Source organism: Pleurodeles waltl, chromosome 3_1 (assembly GCF_031143425.1).
Source record: "Pleurodeles waltl isolate 20211129_DDA chromosome 3_1, aPleWal1.hap1.20221129, whole genome shotgun sequence".
NCBI lineage: Eukaryota > Metazoa > Chordata > Amphibia > Caudata > Salamandridae > Pleurodeles > Pleurodeles waltl.
Window position 1 is genome coordinate 1,001,470,776 of NC_090440.1, and position 16,681 is coordinate 1,001,487,456.

At 42.0% G+C, this 16,681-nt stretch overlaps 1 protein-coding gene across 1 annotated transcript in view; it reads right to left on the minus strand.

The window, feature by feature from the left end:
- The window catches only part of PLA2R1 (phospholipase A2 receptor 1), a 1,061,792-nt gene that overhangs the window by 306,881 nt on the left and 738,230 nt on the right, over positions 1–16,681 (minus strand). The window contains exon 14 of the mRNA XM_069224206.1: positions 906–990. Coding sequence (XP_069080307.1) covers positions 906–990 — 85 coding nt within the window. The remainder of the gene's footprint in view (positions 1–905; positions 991–16,681) is intronic.

Below are 16,681 nucleotides of genomic sequence, written 5' to 3' on the forward strand. Positions count from 1 at the left end.
GGTCCTCATGAATTCAGATCCATTTTAAATTTGGGGTGCCTGCCAGCATTTTTTTGAAGAAAAATAATATGATCCCGCCATAAATCCTAATAAAAGCAGATTAAGACACATTCAGAACTGAGTGGCTAAGTGATTCTTAAGCATGACACGCTCTTCATCTGGATGATGTCTGGAAATGTTGCCATTCGTTCCACATTCAAACCTCCTCTTCTTCCCATGTCAACAGCAATCAGCCTAATGATCTATAAGCGTCCTATCCTTTCATTCCCTCGCTTCCCAAACTGTTTCTCTAGCCTTCCACCTAAGGCTCTATTCCCTCCTTGCTTTGCACTGGACATTCCATTGCTGTACCTTCCATCGCTATTTGTCCATTCCCCATTGCCTATCCTATGTCTCCAAACTCATCAAATTACCCACATCCGGACTATGAGCATAGTTGTTCATCCAGATACTCCTACCGCTCACTGAAAGCAACAAAGATGTACTAATGTTTAAAGGGTTTTCGCTACTCCAAAATGCAACATTTTGAAGAAACCTAGAGAAGCATAAAACGAGTTGGACAGAACACGTTGCTTTTGTCTTCTTATTGGCGTCTTTGCATTTTATAACTGACACACTGCACAACTGGGGCTACGTATATGAACTCTATACCAGCTTCATCAAATCGTTTAAGTATGCATGTCCATTCAGTGTATTTAATGTATTAAATCTGTATTTTTCAGGAAGCACTGCCATCCTTCTTCTTCTGTCAGAAAATATCAGCTATTTACCTCTGCGGGAACAGTTTACCAATTAAGAGACAATCCTAAGAAGAAATATCCATGTCAATTAACATGTTTATTTAAGTGCTAATCCCTGGTATGTGTTTTTAATTATGTTCGTATTGCAACAAAGACAGCACTAACCGGTGTTCCATCAGACCATTCCCACGAGCCTCCAGATAAGGGGTTTCTTCTGTTTAAACCTATCCAGAATCGTCTTCTGTCAGTCCTGTGATGAGAATGATATAATGTAAAAGTGATAGGCTTCATAACAGGCTGCATGACATAACTGTCTGAAATAGATCACAAAAATATTTCTATTACCGCATGTTCTAAAAGCTGATACACATAAAAATCAGGAGAGGAAGCAGGAAGAGGAGAAAGCATATTTCAACAAATGTGGACTTTGCACTGTCTCACTCATTAGTAATGTTTACAGACAATTCTACTAACAAAGGACCTCATTAGAAGCTAACTACACATGAGAAATGTGGTATCAGAACCCAAGAGAAAGCATATGCGACCTCTATCCAAAATATAAGGATACTATTTGTGGTCAGACGCTATACCACGAGTTAACTTCAGAAAGTCAATGGGGACACTGCTTGACATTTGACAAGCATTCCTGATGCAAAAACAATTAGCCAAGGTCACCTTCAAACCCCATGTTGCATACCACCTTAACTTTCATTAACCTGACAGGCCAAGAGAGACTTTGGGCCATTGATCGCATACACTTGCCGTAAAGAAGCCTATCGTTTGCCCTCTTGCCTAGTTCAGCAGCTAAGGGTCTTATTATCCAGTTGGCTTGTGATGTACATAATAGTTTTACTGAAAATGCCCCCTTCTCTCATGGTTAAATGATGTAAGACAGGGCACCTTATGTGACAACAGATATGGGAAGGCATAGATACTAAACAGGGGACCTGTGCACTTCTAGATCTCTCACTCAACACACTGAACCACCTCCAGACCACCTTGCACATGCATTCAACTAAGGCTCTCATAGCAAGTTGCCTGGAGCAGTATCCCTGTGAGGGCTGAGGGATGAGTAGCACTCCCGGCCTTTCTGAGTAACCTGAGTTCTCTTGGTCAGGTTTAACCGTTCAAACATATAGAACTGGGTAATCTGGGGCCTCAAATTACCTATGTCAGAGCATTGAGTGCCCCTCTGGGCAGCTCCTGCCCCTGGTTGGACACAACAAGGTAGCAGCAAATGTTTACCCCAGGCTCTCCCTTCACCTACTTTACCCTCAATCCTGCGGCCTCTACAGCCTACACTACAGCCCTCAACATGGCTCTGAACCATTTACGTGGCATGGGCCTGTTAGATCTCATTTAAGGGTGAAAACTATGCAGAATTGGGCCTGGCATCTCCTGGTCCATGTGTAAATTCCCATTCTAGTGGACATAACTCATGATCCTCAGATTTAAGGCCATGATACCGTCTGGAATTGGAGATTCTAGCCCTCCACACCTAAATCCCTGAAATTGTAATGAGGACCTGAGATTATATTTTCCTCTCCACTCTTATCCAAGAGGTAGAAGTAAATACCCATTCTCAATATTGTTGATGATACTAAGATTGGGGTACTAAAAAAAAAAAAACAATGCCTCTGTGCACGAAATCTGCATGAATCAAGAGCATCTGCTGAATTCATGTAACCTGCTGGTGGTGTGCCTCAAGTTACTCATTGTAACATCAAACAATGGCACTACCAATCCTCAATTACTATGGACTCTTTCGGTCTCTGCCACCACTATGCTAACTCAGATAAGAGTTGCCAGATAACTACTACAACAGCATCATGTTGGCATTAATGGCATACAGTGGAGGATACCAGTAGTCTGGTAATTGTAGCATCTTCCCCAGCTGGGGTTCCCCGGCAATAACTACATCACACAGGGAGCTGTATATTACACATCTTTATTCATCGGCATGTAACTACAAACTCAACATTCTAAACCTGCATTCACTTCACTACTTTCTAACACTTATGCCACAGCTCTGAACAGTGTCTTTCAGCACCCAAAAGGTTTCTGTCATTTATAACTCACACAACACTACATATCTGTTAGAAATGGGGTCTTTGGTTGGCAGTCAGGTTACCCCCTGCCAAGCAAGGACTCTCACTCTAGTCAGGGTAAGTCACACACAATCCAAATTATCCTGTGCCCACCCTCTGGTAGCTTGGCACTGAGCAGTAAGGCTTAACCTAGAAGGCAATGTGTAAAGTATTTGTGCAATAAATCATACAATAACACAATATGGCACCACAAACATACACCACACAGTGTTTAGAAAAATATATAATATTCATCTGGATATTTGCAGGTCAAAACGATCAAAGATGCAATAAGTAAATATAAAGATAGCACTGAAAAGTGATATAAAGTGTCTTAAGTCTTTTAAAAGCAAACAAAGTCTCTTTCAAGCACAAAGTACCTGGTTCGCGTGAAAAATCTCCGCAAAGGGCCGCAGAGGAGGAGAAGTGTGGAAACAAAGGGGTGTGCGTTGATTTCTCGGCTGCACACGGTCAATGCATCGTTTAGTTTCCACACAGGGACGGCTGTGCATCGATTTCCGGCGCTCGGTCGTGGATCCTCTTCGGGTTGCGGGGTTTTCAGATGTCCCGGGGTCTGTGCGTGTAATCTTGGGCTTGTGACAAGCTCTGCGTAGTTCCGGTGGGCGTTGCAGGGAAATTTCTCCCGCACGGCAGGCGCTGAGTCAATTTCCCCGCCTGGAAGTCGGGTGTCGTTGTCCCAGGTTGGCTGTGCGTCGATCCGGTGGGCTGTGCGTCGATGTTCCGGTCGCAATGCAGGCGCTGCGTCGATCTTTTCCTTGCGAAGTCGAGCTGCGTCGTTCCGGTATGGTGTGCAGTGAATTTCTCACCGCGGGACAGGCTGTGCGTCGGTTTTAGCAAGCTGTGCGTCGAATTTTCACCGCACAAGGAGTCCAGTTGCAAGAGAGAAGTCTTTTTGGTCCTGAGACTTCAGGGAACAGGAGGCAAGCTCTATCCAAGCCCTTGGAGAGCACTTCTTCACCACAGCCAGGGAGCAGCAAGGCAGCAGGGCAACAGCAAGGCAGCAGTCCTTCACAGAAAACAGTCAGGTGAGTCCTTTGGCCAGCCAGGCAGTTCTTCTTGGCAGGATGCAGGTTCTGGTTACAAGTTTCTTCTCCAGGAAGTGTCTGAGGTGGTAGGGCAGAGGCCCTGTTTTTATACCCAAATGTGCCTTTGAAGTGGGGGAGACTTCAAAGAGTGGCTTAGAAGTGCACCAGGTCCCCTTGCAGTTCAATCCTGTCTGCCAGGGTCCCAGTAGGGGGTGTGGCAGTCCTTTGTGTGAGAGCAGGCCCTCCACCCTCCCAGCCCAGGAAGACCCATTCAAAATGCAGATGTATGCAAGTGGGGCTGAGTATCCTGTGTTTGGAGTGTGTCTGAGTGAATGCACCAGGAGCTGTCAACTAAACCCAGCCAAACATTGAGTGTAAGGCACAGAAAGATTTAAGTGCAGAGAAATGCTCATTTTGTAAAAGTGGCATTTCTAAAATAGCAATATTATATCCAACTTCACCAGTCAGCCGGATTTTGTATTACCATTCTGGCCATACTAAATATGACATTCCTACTCCTTTCAGATCAGCAGCTACCACTCCAACAATGTATGAGGGCAGCCCCAATGTTAGCCTATGAAGGGAGCAGGCCTCACAGTAGTGTAATAACGAATTTAGGAGTTTACACTACCAGGACATGTAAACTACACAGGTACATGTCCTGCCTTTTACCCACAGAGCACCCTGCCCTAGGGGTTACCTAGGGCACACCTTAGGGGTGACTTATATGTAGAAAAAGGGGAGTTTTAGGCTTGGCAAGTACTTTTCAATGCCAAGTCGACACAGCCCCTGTAATTGGAGGCCTGAGACAAGGTTAAAGGGCTACTTTAATGGGTGGTACAATCAGTGCTGCAGGCCCACTAGTAGCATTTAATCTACAAGCCCTGGGCACATATAGAGCCTTCTTCTAGGGACTTATAAGTAAATTAAATAGTGCAATTGGGTATGATCCAATGTTAACATGTTTAAAGGGAGAGAGCATATGCACTTTAGCATTGGTTAGCAGTGGTAAAGTGTGCAGAGTCTAAAAACCAGCAAAAACAGTGTCCAAAAAGTGGAGGGAGGCAGGCAAAAAGTTAGGGGTGACCACCCTAAGGCTGTCAGGTTTAACACTCTCCCTCTGTTAAATAAAAAAAATATGGTTTTCTTACAAATAACACATAATCATAGCTATTCGATGAGCCATTGGCTCTCTGATTAATCGTCCTGATCATGACTTCAGAAACTGGAAATTGGCAATAGTAGTGTCCACGATCCACATCGGCGATGCAGGAGCAACAGCAGCCTGGGGTTTTTCAATTGTCCTTTCCGGACCAGTCTCTACGTTGACATCAGTATATGACAAGTGATGAGCCGCATGTTTGGAATGTGAGTAATGTTGCATAATTTCCCAGATGTTGGGCAGCATCCATGTGTCCTTTGCAGGTTAAAACATGGAAAAGCTCAGCATCAAATGGAGCATCAGACTTACGTTTTTCAGCTGACGGGCAAGCACTCTTAACTCCTCTCGTGAAAACAATGTCTTTTGCATGCCGTCACTTGTCTGCGAGGGCTGTCTTTTTACAATCCAAGGGCCAGATGTACCAAACAAGCGATTTGTGATTTCCTAATAGCGAATCTTAGCGATTTACTATTAGGGAATCGCAAACTGCGATGTATGACACTGTTAGCGATTCACAGTGGGTCGCAAATGATCAGTATTCATGAGGTAGGTCTTAATTTGCAACCCACTGGGAATGGCTGCAATCACAGAGATGGGGCATGCTGGGGTCAGCAGACCACCATGTATGTGATTGCTTTTAAATAAAGCAATCTTTTTTGTTCTATAATGCATCCCTTTTTCCTTAAAGGAAAAACGGGATGCATTACAAGAAGAAAATTGAAAAGTTTCTTTTCATTTTGTAAGAGTAGGCAGTGGCCCCACGGACTACTGCCTGCTCTTAAAAATGTTTGCACCCCCATTCGCAAAGGGGAAAGAGATCCCTTGTGGACCCCTTCCTGTTTGCAAATGGGTTACCACCAACTTGAGGTTGGTGGTAACTGTGATTATTTTGAGACTGCATCCCTGGTCGCAAAATAATCACACATGACCCTGCAAGTTGCTTTTAGGAAGGGACGCCCTTGGCAATCCCCTTCCTAATAGTGTGTCTCAATCCCTATTTTGCGAGTTGGTAACAGGTTATTAACTCACAAAATAGGGATGATACATGGCAAAAAGCCTTTGGTAAAAGAGCTTCATACATCTGGCCCCAAGTCTTTGGTACGGAATTCTACCTTAGCACTTGACATTGTGTTGGTCTATTCAGGTAACTTGGTTTTCATTGCTCTCCTGAACATCAAAGTTACAGGGCTATCACCTGCAGTCGAGTGAGGAGTTGAATGGTAAGCTTGTAGGGTAGAATTTTCCACTACAGCATGCTGAACAGCTTTCTTTAACGTATTCATGAAACATTTGACACAGCCATTATCCTGTTGCCAAAGAGGTGCGATCTTCTGATGCTTCACATTAATATGACTGAGAAAATCTCTCAATTCCCGATTGTTGAAAGGTGAGCCATTCTCAGATTTTAATATTGCAGGAATTCCCCATCTACCAAAGATGATGTCTCATCTCTCGATGACTCTTTCTTGAGGGACAGATGAGAGAACTTTTACTAATGGAAAACAGGAGTATTCATCAAAGTCACCATCAAGTGATGTTCATGTCACTGGGACCGAAAAAGTCAACAGCAATTCTTCCCCATGCATGCTTTGACAATTCTGACATGCTTAAAGGGTGTTGAGTGGTTTGCGATGAAAGGCAGTTGCATGATGATAGACCTTCAACACTCTTTCAACTCTTTCATCGAGACGAGGAAACCAAATTCAGTCTTGGAGTGCTCACTTGGTAGCAGCTATTCCACAATGTCCCTCATGGGCCGCTTCAATTATCTGTTGCAGATTCTCCAGAATAACAGTTTTCAAACCTCTCAGGATAATGCTTTCCTTAGTCACTGACAGTTCATCTTTGACATTCTTGAACTTCTGGTATTCGCTGTCACTGGCAAGAGGTTGAGTGTGCTGGTTCCAAGACTGATGTGTAATACTATTTTTTAATATGTCACTATCTTGACTCATGGGAGTGATAATTTGTACCAATGATGTGGCAGCTGATGTGTGTGATTTCACAATGAAGTTTATGTAGGCTTCAGCTGTCTTGAAAGGGGTACCCTGACACTATATAGGCACTCTGGAGAAGTAGTCAGCAGGGTTTTGATCTTTCCATGGATGATGCACAATTGTGTAGATGTACTATTGTAGTCATAGACCCCAATGTTCAATGTGAGGAGCCATCTTGGCTTGTAGATTGCCAAAGATGGTCAGGAATGCTTGATGATCTGCCAAAAGTATAAAAGACTTTCCGTATAAGAACACGTGGAAATGTTCACAAGCCCACACCACTGCTAAACCAGGTGTGAATAAGCATGTTCAGTTCGGGAAAAACATTTGCTGGAATTTGCCACAATATGTCTTCGGGCATTTTTGATTGTCCGCTGTGCTATACCATTTCAGTATCATTCTCAATAGTTTGTATGATTCTCTTAAAGCTTTGTGTGCATTCGTGTGACCAATGAAATTAAACATTATTTTTCTGAAGTATTTCAATGGAACATTTACTGTGGCAAAGTCTTGTATGTATCTGGAACAGTAACTGGCCATGCCAAGGTATGAAAGTAACATGGAAATCATCATATGGAAGACTTGCAGTTGACAACACTTGCACTTTAGTGGAATCAGGTGTCATACCCACATTAGAAAAGAGACAGTCAAATAACTTTAGCTTTGTCTTATTGAATTCACATTTCTAAGCGTTCAAAATTAAAACTACATGAACCAGTAAATGACACACTTGCTTGACAGCTTTATTGTGCCCCTTCTATGTAGCTTTGAAGACTAATAGGTCATCACTATAAATCAAAGCATTCATTATGGCTGTATGAGATGTCAAATTACGATATATAAGACAAAGGGGTGTATTTATAGGACTGGCGCTCACAGCTCATTACTGAGAATTGAAGAAAATATCCTCATGGTGCTCTCGGAAGGAGGACCCACCCCACTCCTCCACAAATCTCAAAGAAATAAAGTAATGCAAAATCCAAGGCACACGTGTCAAGTAAACATGACCATAGTCCATATTTTGTAATACAGTCGATCCTCTTGTTTTATTTGCATATGTTCTTGAAGTTTCAGAAAACCCAACACGTGTTTCGTCTTGCGAACAGTATTCGCATTGACTTCCTCAGGGCTGCAAACCAATACAATTGACTCCAATTAAAGACTTAACTCCAATTAGCACTAGCAAACTAAATATAACCCATCACCATAACAAAATAACAATATAAATGTTGTTATTAGCTAATACATAGAAAAATTTGACATTCATATATTGAAATAAAAAAATCGATAACTTAAATAAAGCCTAAAATTAACCCAATCTCATATAATGGTAGGCAAAGAACAAGAATCATTCTTGAGATAAATATAATAAATAAGCACCAATCAGTGTGGAGAGATATCACCAAGCGTGCTGCATTCATATGAGTGAAGTGCACAATCTCATCAACCAATATTCAATTATAAAGTAAAATCCATTAAAGTGAACCCAAAAAAGAACTTAGAACTTGTGTTAGAAGAATAAATTCACCAAAGTAGATGTTTAGAGAAATTAATCGTACCTGAAATCTGCTACTTGCCTTTATATATCTATATGGCTATTTGTAACCATATTCCGAAAAAATGTCCCAAAATCTATTCTAAAAAGGATCACAGATATACAAAATCAGCTAGACAACGGAACAACTAAATCCACACAAACACGATATACCACTTCCTTGTCATACAAAAGAGAATAAAATTAAAATCGGAAATTGCCCGTTATACCGTAGTTGTTAGAAAAAAAGATTTCAATATATCATTGGTTAGAAATTAACACAAAATTAAGCCTGTTGTATGCTAGCAAGATTATTAACTCCAAAATCAACCACAAGCTGATATTCAGCTGAATATATTCAAATCGTACGATAACCTGTAGCAAAATCGAGTAACTATCAATTGACAACGGGCCAAACTAAACCTCCAAAATACAAGCACCTCATATAATTCATATCGTAAACCCCATTTGGGGTAATGTTATCAGTACTATGCAGCAACCATACAGCAACTATATACCAAAATAAAACTTACCATTATTAAAACAGAGTAATTATGCAATAGCACTTCCACACGGCGTGTACGCCAATAATTTGTGTGACTGGCTCCATGTTAGACTCGTCCTGAATACCAACTGCCTAAATATGGATAAAGGACTAAAGCGGTTTTCGGTGGTTGCCATCTTGGGTGTATGAAAATAACAAACAAATGAACAAATAGTACCAATGTCCTTGTAAAAATGTACAGTGCATTGACAATGGGTCCCAAGCCCTGAATTCAAAGATGCAAAGCACATTAATTCAAAAAGAATTTAGCCATAATTAAAGACATTTCTTACAATAAATAAATGGCTCCTAATCACATGTAAAATGTATCTTAAACATGGATGAAGGACTAAAGCGGTTGCCGGTGGTCGCCATCTTAAGAAGTATAATAATGACAAACAAATGAGCAAATAGTGCTGATGTGTTTGTACAAAAGTGTGGCGCATTGACAATTAATACCAATACCCTGGATTTAAAGATTCAAAACACATTCATCCAAAACATGTACAACCATTAATTAAAGAAGTTTCTTACAAAAAAATAAATGACTCCTAATCATATGCAAAATGTGTTGAAAAAGTTAAAAATAAAAACGACATTAAATCAACAAATATCAACAAAACCCAAATAGGGAAAACATACAATTAATATGTTCATATTAAGCACTTCCCAAAGATGAAAATCAGCACGCCTAGGAACACCTCCCTTCCCTTTTTTTTTTTTTAAAACAGATTATTTATACTAAACCATCAACAAAAATAAAAAGATATACCAACATTAGAGAGGTAACCATCCAATCATAACAATAATATACAGAGAAAAGAATATTGTTGGTAAGAATACATCCATGTTTGTGATTATTCTCTTAAAAAGAATTCCAATTCATGGTTGATGTTCAAACCCTCCTCTACTGCTCCCAATCTCAAAATGCAAATACATTCCCTCTTCCTAAGGTGTAATTTTCTATTACCCCCACGTGGGTCTTTGTGGACATACTCCAAACTAAAAAATTCAAAACTCTTAACATGTCCCTTCGGGCATTATCTCACGTGCACTACAGTAGGGTAATGAATATCATCCTGTCTCAAGGCCCTATAGTGTTCACTTACCCTTACTCTCAATGGTCTGATTGTACTCCATACATATTTAAGTTCACATTTGCATACAATAGCATAGATTACAAAATTACTGTTGCATGTAATGTTCGAAAGTATATGAAACTCTTCACCAATCTTATTGGTAAATGTACAAACACCATTGCGGGCCCATTTGCACATCCCACAGTGACCACATTTGTAAAAACCTTTCATGCGGGTAGTTAGCCAATTATCACTAGGTTTCTTAGTAGGATACCTAGGACATAAGATGTTTTTCAAGTTCCTTCCTCTGCGATAAGTAAAACGCAGAGTGTCTGAGATAAACTTCCTCAGACTATCATCTGCTCGTAACACATGCCACTGTTTATACATGCATCTACGTAACAGATCCAAATGTCAAATTCAATTTTGAAAGATCTCTGCAGCTGATGATGCAACAAAACTGAGGGGGTCATTCTGAGTCTGGCGGTCTTGAGACTGCCAGATTCGGGGTGGCTATCGGACCACAGCGGCAGTGGGGATCCGATATCCCACATTCTGACCATGGCTGAACCACCGTGGTCAAACTGCCTACACTGCCAGGCTGCAGTCAGCCTTCAGCCTGGCGGTCCCGGCGGTTGTAATCCGCCAGGGCAGCACTGCAAGCAGCGCTGCCCTCCAGATTACGAATCCCATTCTGCCAGTCTTTCCATGGCGGTTTAGACCGCTGTGGAAAAGCTTGTGGAATGGGAGTGCCATGGGGCCCCATGCACAGCCCCATTGCGCATTTCACTGCCCGAATTACGGGCAGTGAAATGCACAACTGGTGCTGCTGCTCCCGCTGCATCGCCACATTGGCCCCGGCTAGAATCAGAGCCGGCGTCAATATTAAGGCCATCTTAACTGCAGGGCCGGCAGGCAGAAACAATGTTTCCACCCACCGGCCCTGCAGTGAGCTTCGAATAGGGATGGTGGTATCCTGGTAGCACCAGTGGTCAGGTGGTGGGTTGAGTTTGGTGGGCAGACTCCGCCGCCCACCAAACTCAGAATAACCCCCTTAGTCTTTTACATCGGAATGGACCAATACGTGTAGAAAAAGTTGTAAACTAACTGCAATTTTCCAAGAGTTCCAACTGATGATATTCTTTATTAAAATCAAGGCAAGAGAAGACTTTCACACCAGTCATTTGTGTTATCATGTCATCAATGTGTTGAATTGGATGTCGTTCTCTTTCAATTGCTTTCTTCGATTGACGCATATCCACACAGATGGGTACAGTTCCTTCACTGTCCTTTTCGGGCTCTACCACTATGGAAGAAGCACACGTCACTGGACCAGTAGAATGCTCAATGATGTCATGTTAAGTAACAATTCGAGTTCCTTTCGAACAGTCTCTTGTAAATGAAATGCAAGTCTTCTGTGTCTCTGTGCAACAGGATGTACATCCTCATCAATATGCAACGGTACTTTCATAGTCTTAAAATGTCCTAACCCATGAAACAAAGAAAGGAACTGACTTACTATTTTGTGATGAGCATTTATATTGTAATTCACTGACATCAGTCCCACAACAGTGGCTGTGCTGAAACTGAGTAAACAGGTCTTTGGCGTTGTACCTTGAAGCACATGAATGGGTGCTTGAACTTTTGTCTTTTTGTATTTCATTGTTGCTATGAATGAATCTTGATTTTTCTATGGTGTCGCTGGAGTCCATGTGTATACTTTAGTTTTTGAAGGCATTAGTCGCGGTAAAGGTCCATTATATTTCTCTTCAGGCATAATGTTTATCAACGGACCACTGTTGATAATGAAAAGTATTGAGCAACTGTTTAATTTCAGTGTAATTTTTGGACAATGTTTGAATGACTTTCTACTTTTTCATGTCCACTTTTCTTTGACTAGTATTTCTCTTCACATGAGGCCACTCCCACATATGCACATTTTTCTGAGGTACATTGAACAATCATCTTCTTCACTTGATATTGATACTGAAGAATGTTGTGACAATGATTTAGATGATGATTGACTTAGTTTGATTTCGATTTGTCTCAACTAGTGTTGTCGCTTGATCTTGTGGATGTATGTTGAACATCGCTTCTGGAATTCGGGGAGCCATTTTATCTTCTCACAGTGGCGCACTTACTTTTTCCTTCACCTTGCAAACCATAACAAAATGGTTCTCCTTCCCACAGCCTTTGCATATCTGTCAAATGGTGGTACATTTTCCTTCATATGGAAATTACAATCCACACTTGAAACACAACTTCTTTTTCTGTGGAGACATCACCTTGTGCCCTTCACCTTTCTGTTTCTGCTTGCTTTTCATGTTCATGCCGGACTCACTTTGGGCACCTCTAGCCTCCATGCTAGCAGCTTGTTGATGGGCATGTTCATCAGTTCCAGACTAAGGCCCTGCACTAGTGTAGATGTGTATCAAAACAATTATTGTGGGCTAATGCCATTCCTTAGCACCATCCATGTGCCATATTTAAAAAACACCGCACCATGGCGCTAAGGAAAGGTAAGCCTAAACAAAATGACGCTAACCACTGCGACATGCCAGAAAGAAAAAACGCTCTAATGCTGTAAAAGTGGCATTATATAGTTTTGCACACGTTTTTCAACGCTAAAGGTGTTAGCGCCATATTTAACAGCAGTTGTATAAAAAAACATGTGATGAAGGGAAAAAAAATAGGGAGAAATGAAGAAGAATGCAGGCCAGGAGAGACCGCAGAGAGATCCCAATCAGCCCAGTACCAGCCAGTAGGGACCAGCGTCCTAGCACCAGGGGTGGTGCTAGGATGGTGCAACAAGAGAAATGCTTTCCTTCCGCACGTGTCATTGCCCTTCTTATGTGTGCTGCATCTACATCACACATAGAAATGCAAAATCGCCATAATACATTGTTTATGTGCAGGAAGGTACACTTTTCTGCACATAAACAATCTATCTCCTCAACCCAGGCATTCTTGCACTAAGGTGCAAGAATGCTTGTGTTAGTGCAGGAGATTAAGGGGGTTATTCTAACTTTGGAGGAGGTGTTAATCCGTCCCAAAAGTGACAGAAAAGTGACGGATTTACCACCAGCCGTATTACGAGTCCATTATATCCTATGGAACTCGTAATACGGCTGGTGGTATATCCGTCACTTTACCGTCACTTTTGGGACGGATTAACACTCCTCCAAAGTTAGAATAACCCCCTAAATCTGCGCGGGGGAAACCTAAGGGGTGTGCCATATTTGTGTAAATACAGTGCATCCCTGCATTTCAGAAGTGACGCACAGCATTGCAGCTATTTTTGCCACTGCACTGAGCTGCGCCACTTTAGAAAAAAATAGGGCCTCAGTGTGCAACATGTCCTAAGCTACTTGCACAGGGTGGTCCAAGAACAACCCTCACACACCTCCATGCACCATTCAGGAATGGCCACAAAAGTGAACATATACAACATATGGGACATGTCTGTGATCATCATTTGTGCTTCCGTACAAGTAGCTTCCATTTCACCTTGTAGCAAGGTTGCCTGTGTTGTGGGAATGGTTGGTGTTGTGCATAAAGGGACACCTTCATGCATAAGAACAGGCACAAGTGGCATCAATGTTGCACTACGGGCCCAATGTCACTAGCCCGTAATACAACATTACCATCATACAAATAGTTGCCAATGTGGATCCAAGCAGCCCATTCCCCTTGTGTTACATTAACAAAGTCTCAAAATGTATGTATTGATCCACATTATAAATCCTTACACCAACATATGCCTGTGGCAGATATGCTGTATGGAAGGAAATGTCCCTAATGTAAGGAAAGACGAACTAATGGGGCTGACAATCCATAAAGGTTGCACTGTGCCATTCAATTAGCACATGTGTGGGGCCTGCTAAAGACAGATGATAGATTTACACTAGCATTGTAAGCAATGGACCTCCCTTTGCGTTGCTGCATTAGTGCCATCATTAATGGTGCCAATGCAGTAAAGTACCAAAATAGTGACAACACTCATTACACTACTGTGGGAATGTCCACCATGGTGAATAATAATATAAATGATGTGCTACCATGGTGTCAGTGGCTGGGGCATGGGGCCTGCAAGGAATATGGTGGTGTGGGATCAATGCACAAAATCCCTTGAGAGGATGCCCCATGTGTGATGCACAATGCAACACATAATAAACAACTACAACCTGGGGACTGTAACATGTCACTGAGCCACAGGTAACAATTAAATGATGAGCCATGTCAACAGCCACTACAGTCAAAGATTGACATTTCACTATCCCATTGCAGAGGATGATGCCTTACCTCTTGCCAACCTGCCTGTCTTTGTTTTTACAGATGACATGTATGAACAGCTGCTGACCATCAATGAAGAAACTCTCCAGGATGTCTTAGGTTCCTTCCAGACACCACATCCAGTTGCAGGGAGGACACACAGCATTGTGGGGTCTCCTCATGAACCACCTAACTACAAACACACAGCATCAGCCAGTCCTGCCACAGCCCTGGACTCTTAGGACCCAGATATCACCTTTCAGAGTATAGTGGTAGGAATCCAGTGGGAGCTGGCCAAGCAAGTGTGGGTGAGGATGGAGACCGTGGCAGGTAGCCTAGAGGGAGTGCAGAGGTGCCACAATCCAAATAAGGACAACTCATCTGCCATTAGAGGCACCTACTCCCCGCTACGTGGAATTCAGCAGTCCCTGGCTGACATAGCTGCTGTCATGAGGCATGTAGCTGCGATGCTGAATAATCAGCAGTTCCTCTTTGCTGCAGTGATGCCTTATATGTTCCCACAGATGGCAACTGATGGGACCTTTAATTCCACACCTCTATCACCTGATGTATGTGTGGCCCCCTCAACCTTCAACACCAGAACCACTGATGGCACAGGAGGCACCGCACACATCAGAGGATGAAGATGTGGAAGGAACAACATTCACACGTAAAACAACCCAGTAGCACCAGTCTGTGCCACATGGACAGTATCTCCTTAATTCTGTGCTTAAGATAATGCCAGTGTTGTGACAGCTGGCAATGTGCCTTCTTCACTCAACCACTGTTAAATTATCTGCTATGGACTGTCATTGTTTCAATTCCTACCTATTGTCCATTTGGACAACTCCTCAATAATGCACACTTCTCTTATCCATGTCTCATGACATATCCCTCACACTTGGACTCTGAATGTAAACCAAATGGCTCAGGTTCTCTCATGGGTCAGTGAACCGGACATTGTACTGCACTGGAAAATAAACTTGCACATGTAAATAAATGACGATAATCGCATGTATCATGCACTTTTTTCAATGTTTAATCAACTCATATAAATGTCTGCATTGTGTGAAGCAATGTCAAAGAGAGCAGAACCAAATGACATATGTGGCTTACTGTCAGACACAAAGGCGCACACTAGGACTCAAACATGATAAAGGTGACTGATACTATTGTGGACTACAAACACCTTACGAAGCCTCACAAGCAAGTATGGAACATATTTCCATGTAAGTTGACACATTGCATGAATGGATCAGATTTCAAGTGTCAGGAAATTTCCCATACAAATGTACCAATACAACAAAAATGTGTGAAACTGAAGAGCTTATTCAAAACTGCAAAAGGCAGCTGTCAGTTTGCAGCATCCATACCCCAAATAAGGTGGAGTATAATGTGCAAAAGTTTTCTAACAAGATTGTGACAGATCTTAGCAATGACAATTGATGTAGCATCAATGTATGTCAAATATATTGTATCCATACACAATCGGAGTGTCAGGAACTGTGCTGAAAACTGTCTTGAGTAGCTGATGTCATAGCGCTACCAATCAGACAGGTCCTTGGACATTGGGTATACACATAGTCATACATGTAAATCAATACTGAAGCAGACCTTAAGGCATTTCCCCAACTTGGCCAGTGCAGACACTAGAACACCCAAACAGTCAATTATCATGGACATCTAATTGTTCGAAATATAACAGGACTTACTAGTACCTAAAACACAAGCTATTGAAAACCTAACCTAGGGCCAGATGTATCATCACAGCCCTTTGCGAGTTGGAAATAGCGATTTTTAAGAAATCGATATTTCCGACTCACAAAGTGCCATGTATCACATTTGCGATTCGGTAATAGCGATTTCTTAAAAATTGCAAATGCTATTACCGAATCGCAAATTGCGATACCGGGCCCATATCTGCGATTTTTTTGCACTTCCAAAATTGCGATTTCTGAACCAGAAATCGCAATTTTGGAAATGCAAAAGCCCAGGGTGCTGGGGGCCTAAGGCCCCCTCTGCTGCACCCCAAAAATGTTTTGGGGGACATGTAAGGTGCACACATGCCAAAAGGACATGTGTGCTTTACATGTTCAATTTAAAAATGCATTTTAAATGCATTTTTACATTTTGCACCAGGTTACCACCTGGTTTCTTTTCATGGTATTTTGCATGTGAAAAATGCCATTCTGTGAAAAATCGCAATTTGCGATTTTTTGC